This window comes from Squalius cephalus (assembly GCF_949319135.1).
Source record: "Squalius cephalus genome assembly, chromosome: 6".
In the NCBI taxonomy this organism is placed as follows: Eukaryota; Metazoa; Chordata; class Actinopteri; order Cypriniformes; family Leuciscidae; genus Squalius; species Squalius cephalus.
Genome location: NC_137127.1, coordinates 1,888,382 through 1,910,743, shown reverse-complemented (window position 1 = coordinate 1,910,743; position 22,362 = coordinate 1,888,382). Strand labels below are relative to the sequence as shown.

General features: G+C 37.4%; 3 protein-coding genes across 4 annotated transcripts in view; 2 read left to right on the top strand and 1 right to left on the bottom strand.

Annotated features, from left to right (window-relative positions):
- The first annotated feature begins 1,109 nt into the window (after positions 1-1,109).
- dhdh.1 (dihydrodiol dehydrogenase, tandem duplicate 1) lies at positions 1,110-9,972 on the top strand. The gene is made up of 7 exons (XM_079873873.1): positions 1,110-1,202; positions 1,292-1,403; positions 3,240-3,403; positions 5,220-5,472; positions 5,586-5,710; positions 8,596-8,746; positions 9,712-9,972. Exons 1-7 carry the CDS (start codon positions 1,113-1,115, stop codon positions 9,819-9,821), a joined length of 1,005 nt encoding a protein of 334 aa, XP_079729999.1. The 5' UTR covers positions 1,110-1,112; the 3' UTR covers positions 9,822-9,972.
- Positions 9,973-10,749: 777 nt separating this feature from the next.
- dhdh.2 (dihydrodiol dehydrogenase, tandem duplicate 2) lies at positions 10,750-21,687 on the top strand. Its single transcript, XM_079873874.1, has 7 exons — positions 10,750-10,975; positions 11,597-11,708; positions 14,487-14,650; positions 15,844-16,096; positions 16,601-16,725; positions 17,795-17,945; positions 20,041-21,687. The coding sequence occupies exons 1-7, from the start codon at positions 10,886-10,888 to the stop codon at positions 20,148-20,150; spliced, it is 1,005 nt and encodes a 334-aa protein (XP_079730000.1). The 5' UTR covers positions 10,750-10,885; the 3' UTR covers positions 20,151-21,687.
- Positions 21,400-22,362, bottom strand: part of pkma (pyruvate kinase M1/2a) — a 20,505-nt gene continuing 19,542 nt past the window's right edge. For both annotated transcript variants that reach the window (XM_079873859.1, XM_079873860.1), the window contains exon 11: positions 21,400-22,357. In XM_079873859.1, the coding sequence (XP_079729985.1) occupies positions 22,251-22,357 (107 nt within the window). In that variant the 3' untranslated portion in view covers positions 21,400-22,250. The remainder of the gene's footprint in view (positions 22,358-22,362) is intronic.

The window sequence follows — 22,362 nt, the reverse complement described above, 5'->3', positions numbered from 1 at the left end:
TGAGAAAAACTGTAACTTCTAGTATACCATGGTCTGGGTGAATACTCGATTCTGATTGGCTGCAGGGTGTCCATTAAAAAGTGATAGAGGACACCTAGTAAATAAACCGTCAGGCGTAACCAGGGAAACCAAGTTATTGTTTGTAAAAACTTTAGATTTCGATTGTAAAACTAATTAAAATATAAACTAATATTTTAAAAATGTGTTATTTGGCAAGTGACCGTGGTATAAGCGGGTTAATGCCCTTCGAGATGTCCATTGTCAGGTATTAATGGACTTCGGCGGAGGCAACCGTCCTCTGCGCGCATTAATACCTGACAATGGACACATCGAAAGGCATTAACTCTTACTTAACTAATTCAAATCAATATATGGTGTAACGACCCTTTGTGTTTAAAACGGCTTTTGTCCAGGTACACTTGCGCATAGTTTTTCAGGGAGCTTTGCAGGAAGGTTTCTTCAAGCGTCTCGGAGACGTTCCCGCAGTTCTTCTGGATTTAGTCTGTCTCAGTTTCTTCTGTTTCTTCATGTAATCACAGACGGACTCGATGATGGTGAGATCAGATCACACCGGCTGTTGTCAGACTCCTTGTGCAGACACAAATCTCACTGGATTATTACAATTAATGGCAAAAAGAATGTTTGGAAATGTAAACTGATATTTCCTACTGACACACTACAGCAAAAGATAGAAATAACTGACTTAACACCATTTTGGGGGGGGGGGGGGGGTATTAACATGCCTAAGACAGCAGGAAACAGCAGACAGTTGTATATAATCAATTGTATGAAGGTAAGCATTTGCAACTTGTTTGAAAGACATCATCCTACAGCAATAACACAATGCTTGATCATCATTAGTTGACAAGTTTAATGAGGATCTGATTTGTGTTGAGTCACTGTGAGCTCATCATATTCAGCCTTGAACACATTGATATCTCGTCCCACGTGTGTTTAATCTTTAACATCAAACAGAAAAACTACATCTGAGCGACAATAGATGTTTATAGCAGTTTCCAATCAGAAAGTTACTCTTTATCAGACCATGTGACGTCCTGAACTCCGGACCGCAGATAAAAGCCTTCGCTGAACACGCTGAGGACAGAGGGATCATGGCGACTCGATGGGGAATCTGCGGAGCTGGGAACATCAGTCATGATTTCTGTGTGGCTCTGAAGACTCTTCCTCCTCAAGATCACCAGGTACTAAACTAAACTCCTCTTTTAATATGTGATAGCCTGTGCTCATTAACGTCTCTGTCTGTGTGTGTGTGTGTGTGTGTGTTTTGTAGATAGTTGCAGTTGCTGCAAGAAGCCTAGAAAGTGCAAAGAAATTTGCGAAGACTCATGGGATTCCTGATGCATACGGCAGCTACCAGGAGCTGATCAAGAATGGGAATATCGGTGAGTAAATTGATTAAAGTGGGAACCTTTTTTCCCCTCACAATTCAAAGTTTATTCTGAGTTTATTTATTCTAATGAGTTTATTCTGAAGAAAAGTCAGAATTGCCAGATAGATAGATAGATAGATAGATAGATAGATAGATAGATAGACAGACAGACAGACAGACAGACAGACAGACAGTGGATAGATAGATAGATAGATAGATAGATAGACAGACAGACAGACAGACAGTGGATAGATAGATAGATAGACAGACAGATAGACAGATAGACAGACAGTGGATAGATAGATAGATAGATAGATAGATAGATAGATAGACAGACAGACAGACAGACAGACAGTGGATAGATAGATAGATAGATAGATAGATAGATAGATAGACAGACAGACAGACAGACAGTGGATAGATAGATAGATAGATAGATAGATAGATAGATAGATAGATAGATAGATAGATAGAATGACAGACAGACAGATAGACAGTGGATAGATAGATAGATAGATAGATAGATAGATAGATAGATAGACAGACAGACAGACAGACAGTGGATAGATAGATAGATAGATAGATAGATAGACAGACAGACAGACAGACAGTGGATAGATAGATAGATAGACAGACAGATAGACAGATAGACAGACAGTGGATAGATAGATAGATAGATAGATAGATAGATAGATAGATAGACAGACAGACAGACAGACAGACAGTGGATAGATAGATAGATAGATAGATAGATAGATAGATAGATAGATAGACAGACAGACAGACAGACAGACAGACAGACAGACAGTGGATAGATAGATAGATAGATAGATAGATAGATAGATAGATAGACAGACAGACAGACAGACAGACAGACAGTGGATAGATAGATAGATAGATAGATAGATAGATAGATAGATAGATAGATAGATAGATAGACAGACAGACAGACAGACAGACAGACAGACAGTGGATAGATAGATAGATAGACAGACAAACAGACAGACAGACAGTGGATAGATAGATAGATAGATAGATAGATAGATAGATAGATAGATAGATAGATAGATAGATAGATAGATAGACAGACAGACAGACAGACAGACAGTGGATAGATAGATAGATAGATAGATAGATAGATAGATAGATAGATAGATAGATAGATAGATAGATAGATAGACAGACAGACAGACAGACAGACAGACAGACAGACAGACAGTGGATAGATAGATAGATAGATAGATAGACAGACAGACAGACAGACAGACAGACAGACAGTGGATAGATAGATAGATAGATAGATAGATAGATAGATAGATAGATAGACTGTTTCCCGTTCCCTTGTTAGTTTCTGTTTATATATATATCCTGTTGGTTCAGTGTTTGTCACGGAGTCCTTGTTGTATGTCACCCTGCTTTTGGAAATCTGTTACGCATGTCTCTTGTTTGTTTATTGTTTTCGGATTGCCTTGTATGGAATTTGACCCTTGCCTGGACTGGATTTACGATTACGAATTACCCTAATAAATACACTTGGATCTACCCGTTGGTGTGCGTCCCGTGACATAGATAGATAGATAGACGGATGGATGGACGGACGGACGGACTGTTTGTTTGTTTGTTTGTTTGTTTGTTTGTTTGTTTGTTTGTTTGTTTGTTTGATTGATTGATTGCTTGATTATTTGATTGATTGATTGATTGATTGGTTGGTTAGCTGATTGATTGGTTGATTCTTTGATTGATTGATTGATTCTTTGATTGATTGATTGATTATTTGATTGATTGATTGATTGATTGATTGATTGATTGATTGATTGATGCAGTTAGTGACTCTCCTCTCCTCCATCAAATGTGGTGTACATCGGGATTGTTCACACTCATCATCTTCAGGTCGGTCTGCTGTTCCTGAACGCAGGGAAGAACGTTCTGTGTGAGAAACCGTTCGCCATGAACCTGAGAGAGGTGAAGCAGCTCGTCTCGGCCGCCAGGGAGAACAACGTCTTCCTCATGGAGGTGAACACACACCACACACTCTTCAGTTCCTCATCACACACTCTTCAGTTCCTCACCAAACACTCTTCAGTTCCTCATCACACACTCTTCAGTTCCTCATCACACACTCTTCAGTTCTTCATCACACACTCTTCAGTTCCTCATCACACACTCTTCAGTTCCTCACCAAACACTCTTCAGTTCCTCATCACACACTCTTCAGTTCCTCATCACACACTCTTCAGTTCTTCATCACACACTCTTCAGTTCCTCATCACACACTCTTCAGTTCCTCATCACACACTCTTCAGTTCCTCATCACACACTCTTCAGTTCTTCTCCAAACACTCTTCAGTTCTTCTCCAAAACACCAAACACTGGTGTTATATGAAGTTACTATAGTAATAACCATGGTTACACTTTATTTTACAGTGTTTTTATCACTCATGTTACATGTAGTTTCTATAATAACTATGGTAACACTTTATTTTACAGTGTTTTTATTACTCGTGTTACATGTAGTTACGTACTATAGTAATAACTATGGTAAAACTTTATTTTACAGTTTCCTTGTTACACGTGTTACACGTAGTTACTGTAGCAATAACTATAAATTATGCCTAATTTCATGCAACTAACCCTAAACCAAAACCCTAATCCTAACCATAACAGTATAGTAAGTACATGTATTTAATTAATATTACTCAGTATTTAAATGTATAATTACACTGTAAATAAACAATTAAAATAAAGTGTAACCTCGTTTTCTTTTCTTTATCCAACTGGGCATATTTCTTGTGATCCACTTATTTATTTCTTTAGACTGTAATATATCAAGATTAATAAGATTTAATTTTTTTCAAGGCTATGAATGATTTGTCATTGTTTGAAATGAAATGGTGTGGTAGAGAGACATTATGTTCTGTCCATGAAGGGACATAGATTTTTGCTATTTGTTTGCAGTAAAGGAGTAGCCTATTTTATGGTAGTATTATGAATGGCAGTGTAAATAGTGGGTTTTTTATGGTGTTTGTATATGTAAATGGGTTTTTTTTATATAGATGTTTTTTCTTTCTCATCTTCATGTAGAATGATGTATTGCAATATTTTTTAATCGATTGTGATAAAAGGTGTTAAATTAAATTAAATTAAATTTATTTGCATTACAATTGTTTCAATGTTGCAAAAGCATTTCCAGTCATTATACATGTACATACATACATAAAAAAAAAAAAAAAATATATATATATATATATATATATATATATATATATATATATTAGGGCTGTCAAAAGATTAATCGTGATTAATCGCATCCAAAATAAAAGTTTGTTTTTAATAATATATGTGTGTGTACTGTGTATAATTAAATTTGTATATATAAATACACACACATGCATGTATATATTTAAGAAAAATGTGTTATTTATGTATAAAAAAATATATATTTATATATAATATAAACTATATAAATATATATACAGTATATGTATGCAAATATTTCTTAAATATATACATGCATGTGTGTGTATTTATATAAAATAATTATACACAGTACACACACATATATTATGTAAACACAAACTTTTATTTTGGATGCGATTAATCGCGATTAATCTTTTGACAGCCCTAATATATATATATTATATATATATATATATATATATATATATATATATATAGTCTATATATATATATATATATATATATAATTAAAATATATATATATACATATACATATATATATATATATATATATATATATATATATATGTATATATTATTTATTTATTTATTTATTTTTTATTAAAATGTTAAATTTCTCTCTCTCTGTCAGGCCGTGTGGTCCAGGTGTTTCCCCGTGTACGCTGAGGTGGGCCGGCTCCTCTCAGAGAACACTATCGGTGATGTGAGGATGGTGCAGGTGTATTTCGGCTTGCCTCTTCTGGACCGGACCCGCTCCACACAGAGGGATCAGGGTGGAGGAGCTCTGATGGACATCGGCATCTACTGTCTGCAGTTCGCTCTGATGGTGTTCAAGGGGGAAAAACCCCTGTCCATCCACGCCACAGGAGTCCTGCTGCCCTCGGGTACTCCTGATTCATTTTTAGTTCTTCGACTTCTGTCTTTGTCTTAAATATCTGAGATGTTCAGATGGTAGACGAACTGGTCATGATCTTTGCTTGATCTGTGTGTGTGTCAGGAGCGGACGAGTCGATGGTGGTGGTCCTGAAGTTCTCCGGGAACAGGATGGCTTTATGTGCATGTAATATCTCCTGTTTGCTCCCTAACACCGGCACCATCTGTGGAACCAAAGGAACCATCAGAGTGAGTGACTGAGAACACACACACACACACACACACACTGTGGCGCTTCATTTCACATCATTTTACAGGCACAATTCAAAGTGACTATTGCATTCAAGATATGCATCTAGTGCATGCATGCATTGGAGTCGAAGCCATGACCTTGGGGCCAGGGGCGAGGCAAGTGTTTTGCTAGTTTCAGCCTGACGCACTTATCATTTTCACATCCTGCGCCGCGTTGTTTAAATAGGAAAGCATTTGCGCCCATTTGTTCTCCCATGGGCTGCTGGTCTGAAAACCAGGTGTGTGTTCAGGCGCATTGTTGGCGTGTTGCTATTTTAGAGGAACTGAAATAGACTGAGCCATTGACCGGCTGAACCCTGGTCTAAAGTCAATGGCGCAGTATTGTTTTGTTATTTAAAGAGCGCGTTAGTAATGTGCGCCTATAGGCGGGTCCACAGCGTGCGTATACACTCTGCTTATTACACACACACTCTGCTTATTAAACACACAGGGACGCACAGCAGCACACAAACATGCCAAATATGAAAAATAAAAGATTACAATGTAAAAGATAAATGTGTGTACACTAAGGCCGTTTCTCAATATGCGTTCTTGTCTGTACTTGCGTTCTTGTGGACTTGTGAAACGTCATCAGTCGCTGCCCAAGTACCGTCCCAATACACAAGTTTGCATTTTGGCAGGAACGGTTAAAAATCCCGGAAGTGTTCTTGACACGCCCATTTTACCGAGGATGCATAGGTTGGTAACTTGTGTGAACTTGACGGCAGAAATATCCCAGCATTCATTTCGGCATTCGAAGAACGAGAGGTCAATACAGCAAGTCGTTTTTCTACAATTTCGTACGCTATTTCATCACTAAATTCACTTCTGAGAACATTTGATGCGAGAAATCAACTGTGTAGATTTCAAATATTGGCATTTTTCGAAAATGCGCTCAAACGTTTTCGGAAGTGAGAATCTCCAGCGTAGGTAGCTATTGTTATGAATATACATTACATAGTGTACAGTTGTAGAGTAATCCCCTGAGCTGAGGGTAGGCTTAGGCGATAAAGCCTGGCTGTTACCGTCAATAATTCTCGTTATGTTTGGGCACTGCAGACGGCGTCTGTGCGGGGGTGTTATTGCGCAATACCAGCAAGAACACATCGTCTCAAACTGTCAGCGGCGTTCTGTGTGCTCGTCACCTCGTGAGTTCATTCTTCCAAGAACAACTAGCAAGAGCATTCTTCCCAAGAACACAAGTCCGTTCTTTGCATTCTTGGTTTTGAGAAACACCCTAAGATATGGTGAATCCGGCTTGTGCCGTACATGGTCTGCTTAAAGGAGACATATCATGCTTTTAAATCGTTCCTTTTTACATATAAATCATACATTTGTAGTCTATATAAAGCGGAACTGCAATGCGTGGGTCTGAATTCCTCATTATTATAGCTCCACAAGCCCCTTTTCTACCCCTTTTCTGATGTGCGTCTGAGAGCAACTCGTTTTGGTGCGGTCTCTTTAAATGCAAATGAGACACTTCATACCCCGCCCCCTCTCCAGGATGCAGAGGTGACACTCGGTTCAACTCCACCCCGTTCGGCCATTTTTGTAGTTTGATAGCAGAGATACGATTATCTAGCGGCACAGAAACTTTTTATTCACTTGTTATTAACAAAATGTCAACAACGGAAGACTCGTCCAGCCAGCCTTACATGTTCGAGCCAGAGTCGGAGCCGGAGCGAGATGAAAATGAAGACGACGAACCTGCAGAAGAACGTCTTCATATGGATGTATCGCAATGGTGTGTTACTGTATTTACACATGAAACTTTGGTCTTCCGACCTTTTACCACCGTGTCGATTTATTTTGATTAATATGTGTGAGGGAGAGAGAGCAAGACAGCGTCTAGTTTGGAGACGGTGTCTTGTTTACACTTTCGCCTGGCTCCGAAGAGAGAGAGAGTGCGCGCGACCGGGTCTCTCTCTCTCTCTGCTCGTTCTTTCAGTTAAACATGCGCCCTGTCACAAGCGCAGCAGTTCATCTACATTAGACGGTGTAATGAAGCGTGTGGGTTACTACATCCAACAACCGATCATTTTAACTTACCCTCTCGTAACTTCTGCATCCTTTAGCTTGGACTACAAAATTGCAGCGAGAAATGAAAATGGCGGATTGCTGGAAGTGTTGGGCTGGAAGTCGATGTCCTTATTTGGCAGTTCCGCTGCAAATACTGTGACGTGATAGTTCAAAAAACGTCATAGAGAACAGAAAAATCGGAACAGGTTGAAAAATATGACCAAAACAGAATATAAAGATATCAACGAAGCACCTGAAGAGAATAATTTCAACTTTTCTGTACTTCTAAACACTCCAAATATACAACAAAATGCATTTAAGGGCTAAAAAAGTGGATTTAGCATGATATGTCCCCTTTAAGCTTTAATCTCACACACATACACACACAGCTTTAACCTCTTGCACGAGCAGATCCGTTTCCTCACTCCAGTTTTTCGCTTGCAAAATCCTCTGTGTAAATAGTGAATCCACTATGGTGCGGGCTTTTAAAGGGAATGGGAGATGAGATTGGTTCTGATTGGTTTATTGCATGTTACGCCCAAAACACACCCATTACTCATTAAGAGAACAGAGACAACCCTTTCAGACCATGCGCCGGGAGCACCGACCATTTTCCCGTCATTAAACTAGTCTCTGTGCGCTTTAAACCATGCGCTTATAACCTTAAAATAGGGCCCAGTGTCTGACTTGACAGAGAAAAGACCGTACAGTGTTTAATTAAGGGTGTGAATCTGCCATAATTGACATTTTTACAGAGAGAGAGGTGCCATATTTCACTTTTTATCTTCTGTTTGAGCCACAGTAATACTAAACCTGTGCTCTAGGTGGCGAATCCCATGCACTGCCCAACCACTCTAGAAGTGAACGGGAAGAAGACCGAGTTCCCTCTCCCTGAGCCCGCGTTGCCTCTGAACTTCGAGAACAGCACCGGACTGAGATACGAGGCAGAGGAAGTGAGACGCTGCCTCCAGAAAGGTAACACACACTTAAACACAAGATGTGACACACACTTAAACACAAGATGTGATGTAGGGGACAGCGGGGCACAACCTAACGCTATTCGACTTTCTCAGTTTGTGTAAACCTACTTTGGGTTCAGAGTATTTATTTTTTCCCTTATTAATTTCACACATCTAATACAATTATGTGGTTTTGTTTCATTAATACAGTGTTTACTTTTTTCTTGATTTACCCTGAAAGAATGGAAGTGAAATGTGACAACATGCCCCATAGGTGGGGTTCATTGTAACATGACCATATTACATTGATTTAAATGTTTTCTGATCTAATCAGAAAAAAATATATACAAGACAAACTAAAATATTTTCTCAATAAAATACAAGTTTTTCATATAAAATAATTGCATTTTTTAATAATTAAAAATAAACACATTTTTAAGTTTGACAACAAACACACCACAAAACACAGCTATAGTTCAAAACATAATAATAATTAATAATTTCTGAACATTGACTCTCAGTCTTTATTCACATTTTTCTCATGGTTTCTCTATAGAATTCATAAAAGTGTAGAATAGAATATCATAGTTCTAACAGGGGCTCATTGTAACGCAGTGTGACAACATGCCCCGCCGGACACCTGCGAGTGTCTTCTGCTGGTTAGATCAGCATTAAAAAACTAAATAATATCAGATTTGTCTCATTTTAACTTTTGATTATTTGAATTACTTCTATGTAAAGCACTTTGAATTACCATTGTGTATGTGCTATATAAATAAACTTGCCTTGCCTTACAAAGATTTCTACATTTTGGCACTATTTTTTCTCTATATAGGCTAGTGCTAGTATTAGTGTCGTCATGCTGGCATGTGTGGAGGCATTTAAAACAAGTGTGTTACAACTAACCCTGCGTTAGTTTATGCCTCTCATGAGTTGTGTGTGTCATGCATCTGTCCTGAGAGACTCTCATCTGTGTTTCAGGACTGAAGGAGAGCGTTAAAATGTCCCTGACAGACTCTGAGCTTCTAATTGGGATCATGGACGAGGCCCGGAGGCAGGTGGGCGTGGTCTATGAGCAGGACAGCCAATGACTGCCCTCCATTCATTGGTTGATCTGAGGCCTGATTGGACGGTGCTACTCAGGAAAAGATTACGTTTGAACATTTGTGTAATAAACAGTCATGTGTGTGTGTGTGTGTGTTGTAGTGGAGAAAATTGTGCACAATAAACATGACACTGTGGAATCTGTGGAATTTTTTCTTTAGTTCACCATGATAGTCAAACGAGTGATTCTGAAGGTGAATTTTAGTTTGTTATATCACAAATATAAAGCATGGACATATTTTATTGTGTCTCTGGAATATAATTTGGGTCTGAATGGGTTAAGATATCACGGGCAACAGTGTACCATAAAAATCGTTGTAGGCCTATATTGTGAACTGGTTCATATTGTGAACTCATGAACTCATTCTGGTTTACATAAAACTGGTTCACATAAAACTAAAATATAGTGGGCAATAAACAGTACACACTGCTCAATTCTGAAATAAAGAGTGTGTCACCATCTGCTGGTTCTTACAGTAGTGACTGGAGAAACGAAGCTTTCGAAACTCTGAATCAATTGAACCAATTCGTTCACAAAATGATTCACTGATTCGAAGCTCAACCTCGTGACCCTGCTGGACAAAACAGTGTAAATGCAAGGAAAACTCAGCCAGAAGATGCAAAAAACACCTTTTACAAACCAATTGCAAATGTTTTATTGACAGTGTGGTCTATTCAATACAATTAACTAATCATCTAATACCATTAAATATGAGGTGACTGCATAATATGTTATTTTATTCAATTGTAGGGCTTGTTTTATGCTGAGCTTGGTTAATCACGCCAATAAGAGACTATTAACTAAAACTCTAAAACACAAATTATTTATAAAATTTAAAAAGATAATCGCCCCCTAGCGGCGAACCATAGACATTTCGAAACGTTTCGAAACAGTTATGACGTAACGCCCACGTGACTTTAGTAGTGTGACACGCGCTTCACTGATTCGAAACAAATGTTTAGCAAATCTTTCTAAGCTTCACGAAGCGTGTTTCGAAAGCGCCCTATCTAACACACACACACACACACACACACAGAGAGAGAGGCCATCATGTCGATCAGGTGGGGAATCTGCAGCGCTGGGAAAATCAGTAATGACTTTACAGTGGCATTGAAGACTCTCCCGCCAGAACAACACCAGGTACAGACAAACACACCTGAGAAACTACTGAATATCTTCATTCAGCTCAGTGTCAAACTACAGGATAAACATACACACACACACACACACACACACTGCATGAAGGCGTTAACCGAGTTAAAAACTGACACTGACATGCATTGAGTGAGTCTCATCTATAATACACTTTTAATGATGCATTCCACAAACTTCTATATGATTTGCTGAGTGTAAACAAACCTCACATCTGAATCCGGAAACTTCCCTGTGCAGCGGAGAAACAGCGACACCGTCAACTGATACACTGTTGCATATGATATAATGTTTAATTATGCGCAAGGATAGATACATTCATTGTTGCATGCAATATATAATATAATGTTTAATTATGCACAAACATAGATACATTGTTGCATGCAATATATAATATAATGTTTAATTATGCACAAGGATAGATACATTGTTGCATGTAAAATAGTGTTTAATTATGCACTACAAGAATAACCGTATATATATACGTACTAATATTTAATAAAAATTGTAAATTAAAATCTAAAATAATGTACTTAAAACATGAAATCTGGTATTATTTATTATAATTGTAAGAATTATTTTAAAATGTCATTTTATTGCTGAATACAGGTGGTGGCTGTTGGTGCACGTGACCTGACGCATGCGCAGGAGTTTGCGCAGAAGCACGGCATCCCACGCGCATACGGCAGCTATGAAGAGCTGGCCAAAGATCCCGAGATCGGTGAGACAATATACTGATCTCAGAACAGCATCTGTGCAAAACTACCATCTGAATCTGTTCTCCTTTCACATAGTCAAAATCATCTCAAGGTTGAAAATATCTAGCTTCTATTTTGTTAAAAAAAAGAATTATACTCACTATAGTACTGCAAAATTTATGTATTTATATTAAAAAAACATTATAAATGTAATCAGTTATTATCTTAACACACTTACATTTAAATAATTATCTTGGTATGATTACTTTAATCGTCCCTTTTAAGGGAAATTTGTTTTGGGCATTAAATTTGAAGCTGTTTAACAAGATAAACACATCAGTAACAATCACACTGTCATGCCAAAAGAACAAAAGTAGTAGTATGGTAGGTTACTTGTAGTAGTAGTAGTAGTAGTAGTAGTAGTAGTATGGTATTATCAATATGGTAGTAACAGTATAGTAATAGTATTAGCAGTATGGTGGTGGTGGTGGTGGTGGTGGTAGTAGTAGTAGTATGGTAGTACTAAGAGTAGTGAAAGTGTAGAGATGATGTTCCAGATGTGTAGTGAGAGTGTAGAGATAGTGAGAGTGTAGAGATTACTGTATGTTCCAGATGTGTGAGAGTGTAGAGATGCTGATGTGTTCCAGATGTGTAGTGAGAGTGTAGAGATTACTGTATGTTCCAGATGTGTAGTGAGAGTGTAGAGATAGTGAGAGTGTAGAGATTACTGTATGTTCCAGATGTGTGAGAGTGTAGAGATGCTGATGTGTTCCAGATGTGTAGTGAGAGTGTAGAGATTACTGTATGTTCCAGATGTGTAGTGAGTATAGAGATGATGTTCCAGATGTGTAGTGAGTGTATAGATGCTGATGTGTTCCAGATGTGTTGAGTGTGTAGAGATGATATTCCAGATGTGTAGTGAGAGTGTAGAGATGATGTTCCAGATGTGTAGTGAGTGTAGAGATGCTGATGTGTTCCAGATGTGTAGTGAGAGTGTAGAGATTACTGTATGTTCCAGATGTGCAGTGAGTGTAGAGATGCTGATGTGTTCCAGATGTGCAGTGAGTGTAGAGATGCTGATGTGTTCCAGATGTGTAATGAGTGTAGAGATGCTGATGTGTTCCAGATGTGTAGTGAGAGTGTAGAGATGATGTTCCAGATGTGTGAGAGTGTAGAGATGCTAATGTGTTTCAGATGTGTTGAGTGTGTAGAGATGATATTCCAGATGTGTAGTGAGAGTGTAGAGATGATGTTCCAGATGTGTAGTGAGTGTAGAGATGCTGATGTGTTCCAGATGTCTAGTGAGAGTGTAGAGATGATGTTCCAGATGTGTGTGAGAGTGTAGAGATGCTGATGTGTTCCAGATGTGTAGTGAGAGTGTAGAGATGATGTTCCAGATGTGTAGTGAGTGTATAGATGCTGATGTGTTCCAGATGTGTTGAGTGTGTAGAGATGATATTCCAGATGTGTAGTGAGAGTGTAGAGATGATGTTCCAGATGTGTGTGAGTGTAGAGATGATGATGTGTTCCAGATGTGTTGTGTGTAGAGATGATGTTCCAGATGTGTAGTGAGTATAGAGATGATGTTCCAGATGTGTAGTGAGTGTAGAGATGATGTTCCAGATGTGTAGTGAGTATAGAGATGATGTTCCAGATGTGTAGTGAGAGTGTAGAGATGATGTTCCAGATGTGTAGTGAGTATAGAGATGATATTCCAGATGTGTAGTGAGAGAGTAGAGATGATGTTCCAAATGTGTAGTGAGAGTGTAGAGATGATATTCCAGATGTGTAGTGAGTGTAGAGATGATATTCCAGATGTGTAGTGAGAGAGTAGAGATGATGTTCCAGATGTGTAGTGAGTATAGAGATGATATTCCAGATGTGTAGTGAGTGTAGAGATGATGTTCCAGATGTGTAGTGAGAGAGTAGAGATGATGTTCCAGATGTGTAGTGAGTGTAGAGATGATATTCCAGATGTGTAGTGAGAATGTAGAGATGATGTTCCAGATGTGTTGAGTGTATAGATGCTGATGTGTTCCAGATGTGTTGTGAGTGTAGAGATTATGTTCCAGATGTGTAGTGAGTGTATAGATGCTGATGTGTTCCAGATGTGTAGTGAGTGTATAGATGCTGATGTGTTCCAGATGTGTAGTGAGTGTAGAGATGCTGATGTGTTCCAGATGTGTTGTGAGTGTAGAGATGATGTTCCAGATGTGTAGTGAGTGTAGAGATGCTGATGTGTTCCAGATATGTTGTGAGTGTAGAGATGATGTTCCAGATGTGCAGTGAGTGTATAGATGCTGATGTGTTCCAGATGTGTAATGTGTAGAGATGATGTTCCAGATGTGCAGTGAGTGTATAGAAGCTGATGTGTTCCAGATGTGCAGTGAGTGTAGAGATGCTGATGTGTTCCAGATGTGTAATGAGTGTATAGATGCTGATGTGTTCCAGATGTGCAGTGAGTGTAGAGATGCTGATGTGTTCCAGATGTGCAGTGAGTGTAGAGATGCTGATGTGTTCCAGATGTGTAATGAGTGTAGAGATGATGTTCCAGATGTGCAGTGAGTGTATAGATGCTGATGTGTTCCAGATGTGCAGTGAGTGTAGAGATGCTGATGTGTTCCAGATGTGTAATGAGTGTAGAGATGATGTTCCAGATGTGCAGTGAGTGTATAGATGCTGATGTGTTCCAGATGTGCAGTGAGTGTAGAGATGCTGATGTGTTCCAGATGTGTAATGAGTGTATAGATGCTGATGTGTTCCAGATGTGCAGTGAGTGTATAGATGTTGATGTGTTCCAGATGTGGTGTATGTGGGCACGATCCACCCTCATCATCTGTCGGTGGGCGTTCTCTTCATGAACTCTAAGAAGAACATCCTGTGTGAGAAACCGCTGGCCATGAACCTGAAGGAAGTTCGGGGACTGATCGCCACAGCGAAGAAGAACGACGTCTTCCTCATGGAGGTGAGCAGAGGGTTTGTTCAAATTAGGTTTTAAAAAAAAAGGTTTTAAGAGGAAAAACATAATATATATGAGAATATTTTTATGAAATTGAATACAGTGTGAAGACTCTCCCCTTTAATTGATCAGTATTACTAAGTTTGTGGAGACTGACTGGTTTAAGCATGATCACTTGTGTTGTGATTGATTTTACATAGTCATAATATTATATTTACAGACCACGAATTATGTCAGAGATTTGAATTGTATTATTAGTTATGTATTATTATTATTATTAGTATTTTTTTATTTAAGGATATTATGTGTTTGTTATCCTCAAGTTTATTTACCTATTTTGTATTTATTTATTTATTACTATTATTGTTATTATTATATATTTTTAGCGTTATTTAGCATTATTGCAGAAAAAAATAAATAACTTTGTAATTGTTTGAAGCTTATTATTAATGATTTGGAAAAGTTTACAAATAAATATATTTTAAAAAAGTAATACAATGACTAAAGAGATTAACATGCATTAACTTTATTAAACACATTTATTTAATGTTACTATTTTTTATTTTAAAATATGTAATATATAAATATGAATTATTTATTAGGTATAAATAATAAATTATGATGATAATAAAAAATATTAATTACTAATATACTGACACCCATAAAAGCAGACACACATTAATAATAATTATTAATAAATAATTAAAATATGTATTTTATGTGTTAATTATTGTACTTGTTTTGTGTTTGCATTGCATTCTGTACTGTACTGCAAACACAAAACATTTATTTATTAATATTATTAGTAATTATTATTAATGTGTGTCTGCTTTTATGGGTGTCAGTATGTCATATTTATTTATATGTTATATTTATACACCTGCAAATATTCCAATCAAATTTTATACCTGGTTCACACTGATGAAAAATAAGACGAGCTCCAGGCATTTGGACACATATTCATTTCATTTAGTTTTTAAAATTAATATTTAAATTGTTATTTATTACTAATTTTTTTATTATTATTATCATCATTTATTAGTTATAACTAATAAATTAATATTTATAGTATTATTTACTGTTATATGTATATATATATAAATATTTTTTTTTTTTTTTTTTTTAAATAGTAATAGTTTATTATTATCATCATTACTATTAATGATCCCCTGTGAATAACTGCTTGATGTGTTCTGCAGGCGGTCTGGACCCGCTTCTTCCCGGCCTCGGCTGAGATCCGCCGGCTGCTGTCCCGGGACGAGGTGGGCGAGGTGAAGCTGGTGCGAGCAGATTTCGGGTGGCCTCTCATGCATGTGTCCCGGGCCGTGGAGAAGGATCTGGGAGGAGGAGCGCTGATCGACATCGGCATCTATTGTCTGCAGTTTGTGCTCATGGTGTTCAGCGGAGAGAAACCGGAGCGCGTACAAGCAACGGGATTCTGTCTGGACACTGGTACTGAACTCAAGATATTACAGGCCAAACTGATGATGATGATGATGATGATGATTATTGACACTTGGATCATATTTGATGCATGATAATAATAATAATAATATATAACATATATATATACACTGCCGTCTCTTCTGCTCATCAGGGATGCATTTATTTGATTCAAAATACAAACAAATAAAAAACAGTAAAAATGTTGAAATATTATTCCAATGTAAATCATCTGTTTTCTATGTGAATATACAGTAAAGTGTAATTTATTCCTGTGATCAAAGCTGAATGTTCAGCATCATTACTCCAGTCTTCAGTGTCACATGATCCTTCAGAAATCACTCTAATATGATGATTTGATGATCAACAAACATTTATGATTATTATCAGATGCACTTTTATGATGGATAGATACACTTTTATGATGGATGGATGCACTTTTATCATGGATAGATGCACTTTTATAATGGATAGATACACTTTTATGATGGACAGATGCACTTTTATCCACAGGTGTAGATGAAGCGATGATCATCACACTGATGTTCTCAGGACACAGAATGGCCGTCTGTACCTGCACGATCTCCACTGAGCTTCCGAACGAAGCCGTCATCGTCGGGACCAAAGGCACCATCAAGGTCTGTTCTCGTTCCTGCTCATGTAGAACTCTCTCAACTGAGATCGTGCAAATATTTGATCATATATTACTGTAACTGCTGTCATATTCTGGCAAATGCAGCTTTTAAAGTCAAATTATTGTTGTACTGTTGAAACTAAATCACATACACCCAAACATCTCGTGTTCGTGATTCAGATTATTTACATTTAGATTCATTCGGCAGATGCTTTTATTCAAAGTGACTTTGACTGAATCTGATGCAGGCCTGCAGCGTACATTACTTTGTAATAATAATACTTTTTATTCATTTCTATAGCACCTTTCATGCATAAAATGAATATCAATGTGCTTTATAGGTCATAAAAACAACATTTAAAGCATTTAAAAAAAAAAAAATTATATATATATATATATACACACACACACACACACCTGTATTAACATAGTTGACAAGTATTAATACAATGACTAAAGAGACTTAAAATACATACAGTACATTTAATAAGCAAATGTATTATTTTTTTATTTAATAATATGTAATGTTTATTAAGGTAACAGAACAGTTCCATTTGTTAATATTAGGTAACTACATTAATAAACATGAAAAAATGCAATAAAAAACACTTTCAAAGCATTTATTAATGTTAATGTCAACATTTGCTAATACATTATTGCAATCAAAAGTTGTTTATGTTAATATTATTTAATGGATCTAAGCTGACATGAACTAACCATGAATAGTTATACTTGTGCTTAAGAAAGATTAATAAATACTGAAACAAATGTATTGCTTATTGTTAATTAATGCAATAACAACCATTAACTAACAGGACCTTATTGTAAAGTGTCGTGTAAAATTAATTTTTAAATTCACTTTAAAAAGATGTTTTCAAATGCTTGGAGCTTGTCTTGTGTATCATCATCAGTGTATTATTATATAAACCACACACAGATTTCTCCATTTCAAGTGAAGAATGCAGGATTCCCTGGGAATCAAACCCAGTACCTTTGGTTTATCAGTGGAACTACAGGAGTGATCCGTCTGTGAGTTTCAGATCTGCATCTTCTGTGTTATTTGTGTGTCTCAGATCCCGGCTCATATGTGGTGTCCGACGTCTCTGCTGGTGAACGGTGTGGAGACTCAGTATCCGCTGCCTGAGCCTGCTCTACCGCTGAACTTCATCAACAGCACAGGCATGCGTTACGAGGCAGAAGAGGTCCGGCACTGCTTGCTCAAAGGTCATCATGGCATGATAGGACTAATGTGAATGTGAATTGCTGGATTAAAGGGATAGTCCACACAAAAATGAAAATTAGCCCTTGATTTACTCAGCCTGAAGTCATCCTAGGTGTGTATGACTTTCTTCTTTCAGACGAACACAATCAGAGTTATGTTAAAAAATGGCCTGGCTCCCTTATGTCTTATGTTTGTTAGATAAAGTTTTAAATATGGATATTTTTATTACACAAACTCATCGCTATCACTTCAGAAGGCGTTTATTAACCAGCTGGAGCCTGTGGATGCGCTTTAATGATGGACAGATGCACTTTAATGATGAATAGATCCACTTTTATGATGGACAGATGCACTTTTATGATGGATAGATCCACTTTTATGATGGATAGATGCACTTTTATGATGGATAGATGCACTTTTATGACGGATAGATCCACTTTTATCATGGATAGATGCACTTATCATGGATAGATGCACTTTTATGATGAATAGATGCACTTTTATGATGGACAGATGCACTTTTATCATGGATAGATGCACTTTTATGATGAATAGATGCACTTTTATGATGGACAGATGCACTTTTATCATGATAGATGCACTTTTATCATGGATAGATGCACTTTTATGATTGACAGATGCACTTTTATGATGGACAGATGCACTTTTATCATGGACAGGTGCGCACTTTTATGATGGATAGATCCACTTTTATCATGGATAGATGCACTTTTATGATGAATAGATGCACTTTTATCATGGATAGATGCACTTTTATGATGAATAGATGCACTTTTATGATGGACAGATGCACTTTCATGATGGATAGATGCACTTTTATGATGGACAGATGCACTTTTATGATGGATAGATCCACTTTTATGATGGATAGATGCACTTTTATGATGGATAGATGCACTTTTATGACGGATAGATCCACTTTTATCATGGATAGATGCACTTTTATCATGGATAGATGCACTTTTATGATGGACAGATGCACTTTTATCATGGATAGATACACTTATGATGGAGAGATGCACTTTTATGATGGACAGATGCACTTTTATGATGGATAGATGCACTTTTATGATGAATAGATGCACTTTTATGATGGACAGATGCACTTTTATCATGATAGATGCACTTTTATGATGGACAGATGCACTTTTATGACGGATAGATCCACTTTTATCATGGATAGATGCACTTTTATCATGGATAGATGCACTTTTATGATGAATAGATGCACTTTTATGATGGACATGCACTTTTATCATGGATAGATGCACTTTTATGATGAATAGATGCACTTTTATGATGGACATGCACTTTTATCATGGATAGATGCACTTTTATGATGGATAGATGCACTTTTATCATGGATAGATGCACTTTTATGATGACAGATGCACTTTTATGATAGACAGATGCACTTTTATCATGGATAGATGCACTTTTATCATGGATAGATGCACTTTTATGATGGACAGATGCACTTTTATGATGGACAGATGCACTTTTATCATGGATAGATGCACTTTTATCATGGATAGATGCACTTTTATCATGGATAGATGCACTTTTATCATGGATAGATGCACTTTTATCATGGATAGATGCACTTTTATGATGGACAGATGCACTTTTATCATGGACGGGTGCGCACTTTTATGATGGATAGATCCACTTTTATGATGGATAGATGCACTTTTATGATGGACAGATGCACTTTTATGATGGATAGATGCTCTTTTATGATGGACAGATGCACTTTTATGATGGACAGATGCACTTTTATGATGGACAGATGCACTTTTATGATGGACAGATGCACTTTTATGATGGACAGATGCACTTTTATGATGGACAGATGCACTTTTATGGACTTCAAAACAGAAAGCCATTCACTGCCATTATAAAGTTTGGAAGAGATTTTAATATAACTGATTGTATTCGTCAGAAAGAAGAATGTCATATACACTAGGATGACTGGAGGGAGAGTAAATCATGGGCTAATTGTCATTTTTTGGTGAACTATCTGTTTAATGACCTTCAGCTCATAAAATCATGGACTCTGATGATCATGTATTGCAGGTTTGAAGGAGAGTTCCCTCATGTCTCACGCAGACTCTGCTCTGCTGATGGAGATCATGGATGAAGCCAGGAGACAGGTGGGCGTGGTCTACAGCCAGGACAGCCAATGAGCTGCCTCCGCCATCACTGCTCATTAAAATAGGTCTATAAAAGGTGTTGGGTGTTTTTTTTCATTGGTTCAACCACAAAATAAACTCAAACATGCTTTACTGTTGATATGTGTGTCTTTCTGGTTGCTCTTATCTGTGTAAGGTATATTAAGATGATTCAGTCAGATTTCTTGGTAACACTTAAGGTTAATTAGTTAACTACATTAATTAGCATGAACTAATAATGACCTGCACTTAAACAACATTTATTGATCTTTGTTAATGTTAATTTCAACATTTACTAATACTTCAGATATTGTTCACATTAATGCACTGTGAACTAACACGAACAAACAATGAATGACTATTTTTATTAACTAACATTAACAAAGATTAATAAATACTGTAACAAATGTATTACTCATGGTTATTTCATGTTAATACATTAATGTACCTTATTGTAAAGTTTCTCCACAATTTCTCCACAATAAGATAAAAACTGGCGACTTTCTCATGAGCAGAACTGTTTTATTTAGTATAGCACTTGTTTAATCAAACTATAAAGATTATAAATCATTCAAATTGCATTTTCTCCACGCAGCCAGTCTTGATAATTTTCATAGAGTTCAGTTCCTGTGGTGTTAATACAGTTCAGAGTTGTTTTTAAAGAAGAATTTTTGTACTTTGCCACTAGATGTTATGATGACCTCTTTATTACTGAACTTTGCGCTAACAAGGCTTTGTTTATATGGCTGGACAGACTTTTTTTTGTTAAGTAACCTTGAGCAGAAACACAAAGGCAGTATTCAACACAAGCGCAGTTCATTTGAGGAGAAGAACTGAGTTTTGACCTCATTTTCTGTCTAAACCCTTCAGTATATCACTATATTATTGAAAAGTGGGTTGCACTTCATTTTACAGTACGTTTGCTTACAGTGAACTTGTCTATGAAAGTACTGGGATATATAAGGTAACTACATGGGTTAAGATTAGGTTTAGGAGTAGGTTCACAGTTAGTACATTAACCATAAATACATACCGGTAGTATGTAAAATAGGACTGTAAAATTTTATTAAGAGAAAACATGCACCCAATTCTTTTTCTATAGGAGTCACCACATTTTATGTCTTATGTCTGTTACATAAAGTAGATTAATCTAAATATTGATCTTTAAAAGATACTGAAGTGTCAGACTAGCTTTGATAGTCCTATCGTGGCTGTTTATGCAACTGGCCCCATAAATCACTGACATGAAATAATAAAACCGTAGTCCGGACAAGTGCTCGTCTCCTTTATTAATTCAGTCTTGAGTAATACAACACTTCAGATGATACTATAGTTTACTCTTACAGTTATAAGTACATCTTGCACCCTAGCGACACAAAGCGGGTGGATCTAAACACACAGACACCCTCTCACACACACACACGCACACAGGAGCAGCAGAGAGAAAGGAAATGAACAGGAGAGATGGCTGGGAATGTGACCGTTGCTGCTCAATCAATACTCAATCTCTCGCTCATAATCGTTCTCTTACTCCACTCAAACACAACTGAAATGAGCTGGACATCCCAATGTCAACATTTCAAAAAAATATATACTGTAGCACATTGGGTGCCTCATCCCACATAAACTGGTCTCATGGTCTAGTGCAACACAGAATGTAACATCATTAGGAGTGTGAACACAGACATGGTGCAAATAAAGCGCACAGACAGAGACACTACAAAGAAAACAAACACAACTAGAGTTACGCGAGCCCTTCTCCACTCGGGAACCGTTATCAGGTTAGTTTGAGGTGTTTGTTCGCTCACGACCCGTCTCTGTGCTTCGCCAGGCATGCAGACAGACAAGCACACAGACAGCTCTGCTTTAATGAGAAACACAACGGTGGATAAACATGAGATTATGGTCGGCACGTGTGCCACAGACTGGAAAGGAAAAAAAAAAGTAAAGTGAGAACAACGTCTAAGTGATGATGATGGTCCACTGGCCTGTGTGGGAGGAGCCAGGCTTCTGTGATGACATCAGTCAGCGGTCTGAAAGCCTGCTGGGGAGGGTGGGGGGGCGGGGGGAAGTGATGTATGAACAGCAGAGGAGTGTGTTACGGTCCTGTGGTGCTTATGGCACCGGGACGACACGCATGGTGTTGGTGTAACCGGATCCTGGGCGCCAGCCGGTCAGGACGATCACGACATCACCGGTCTTGAAGAATCCACGAGCCTTTCCTGAG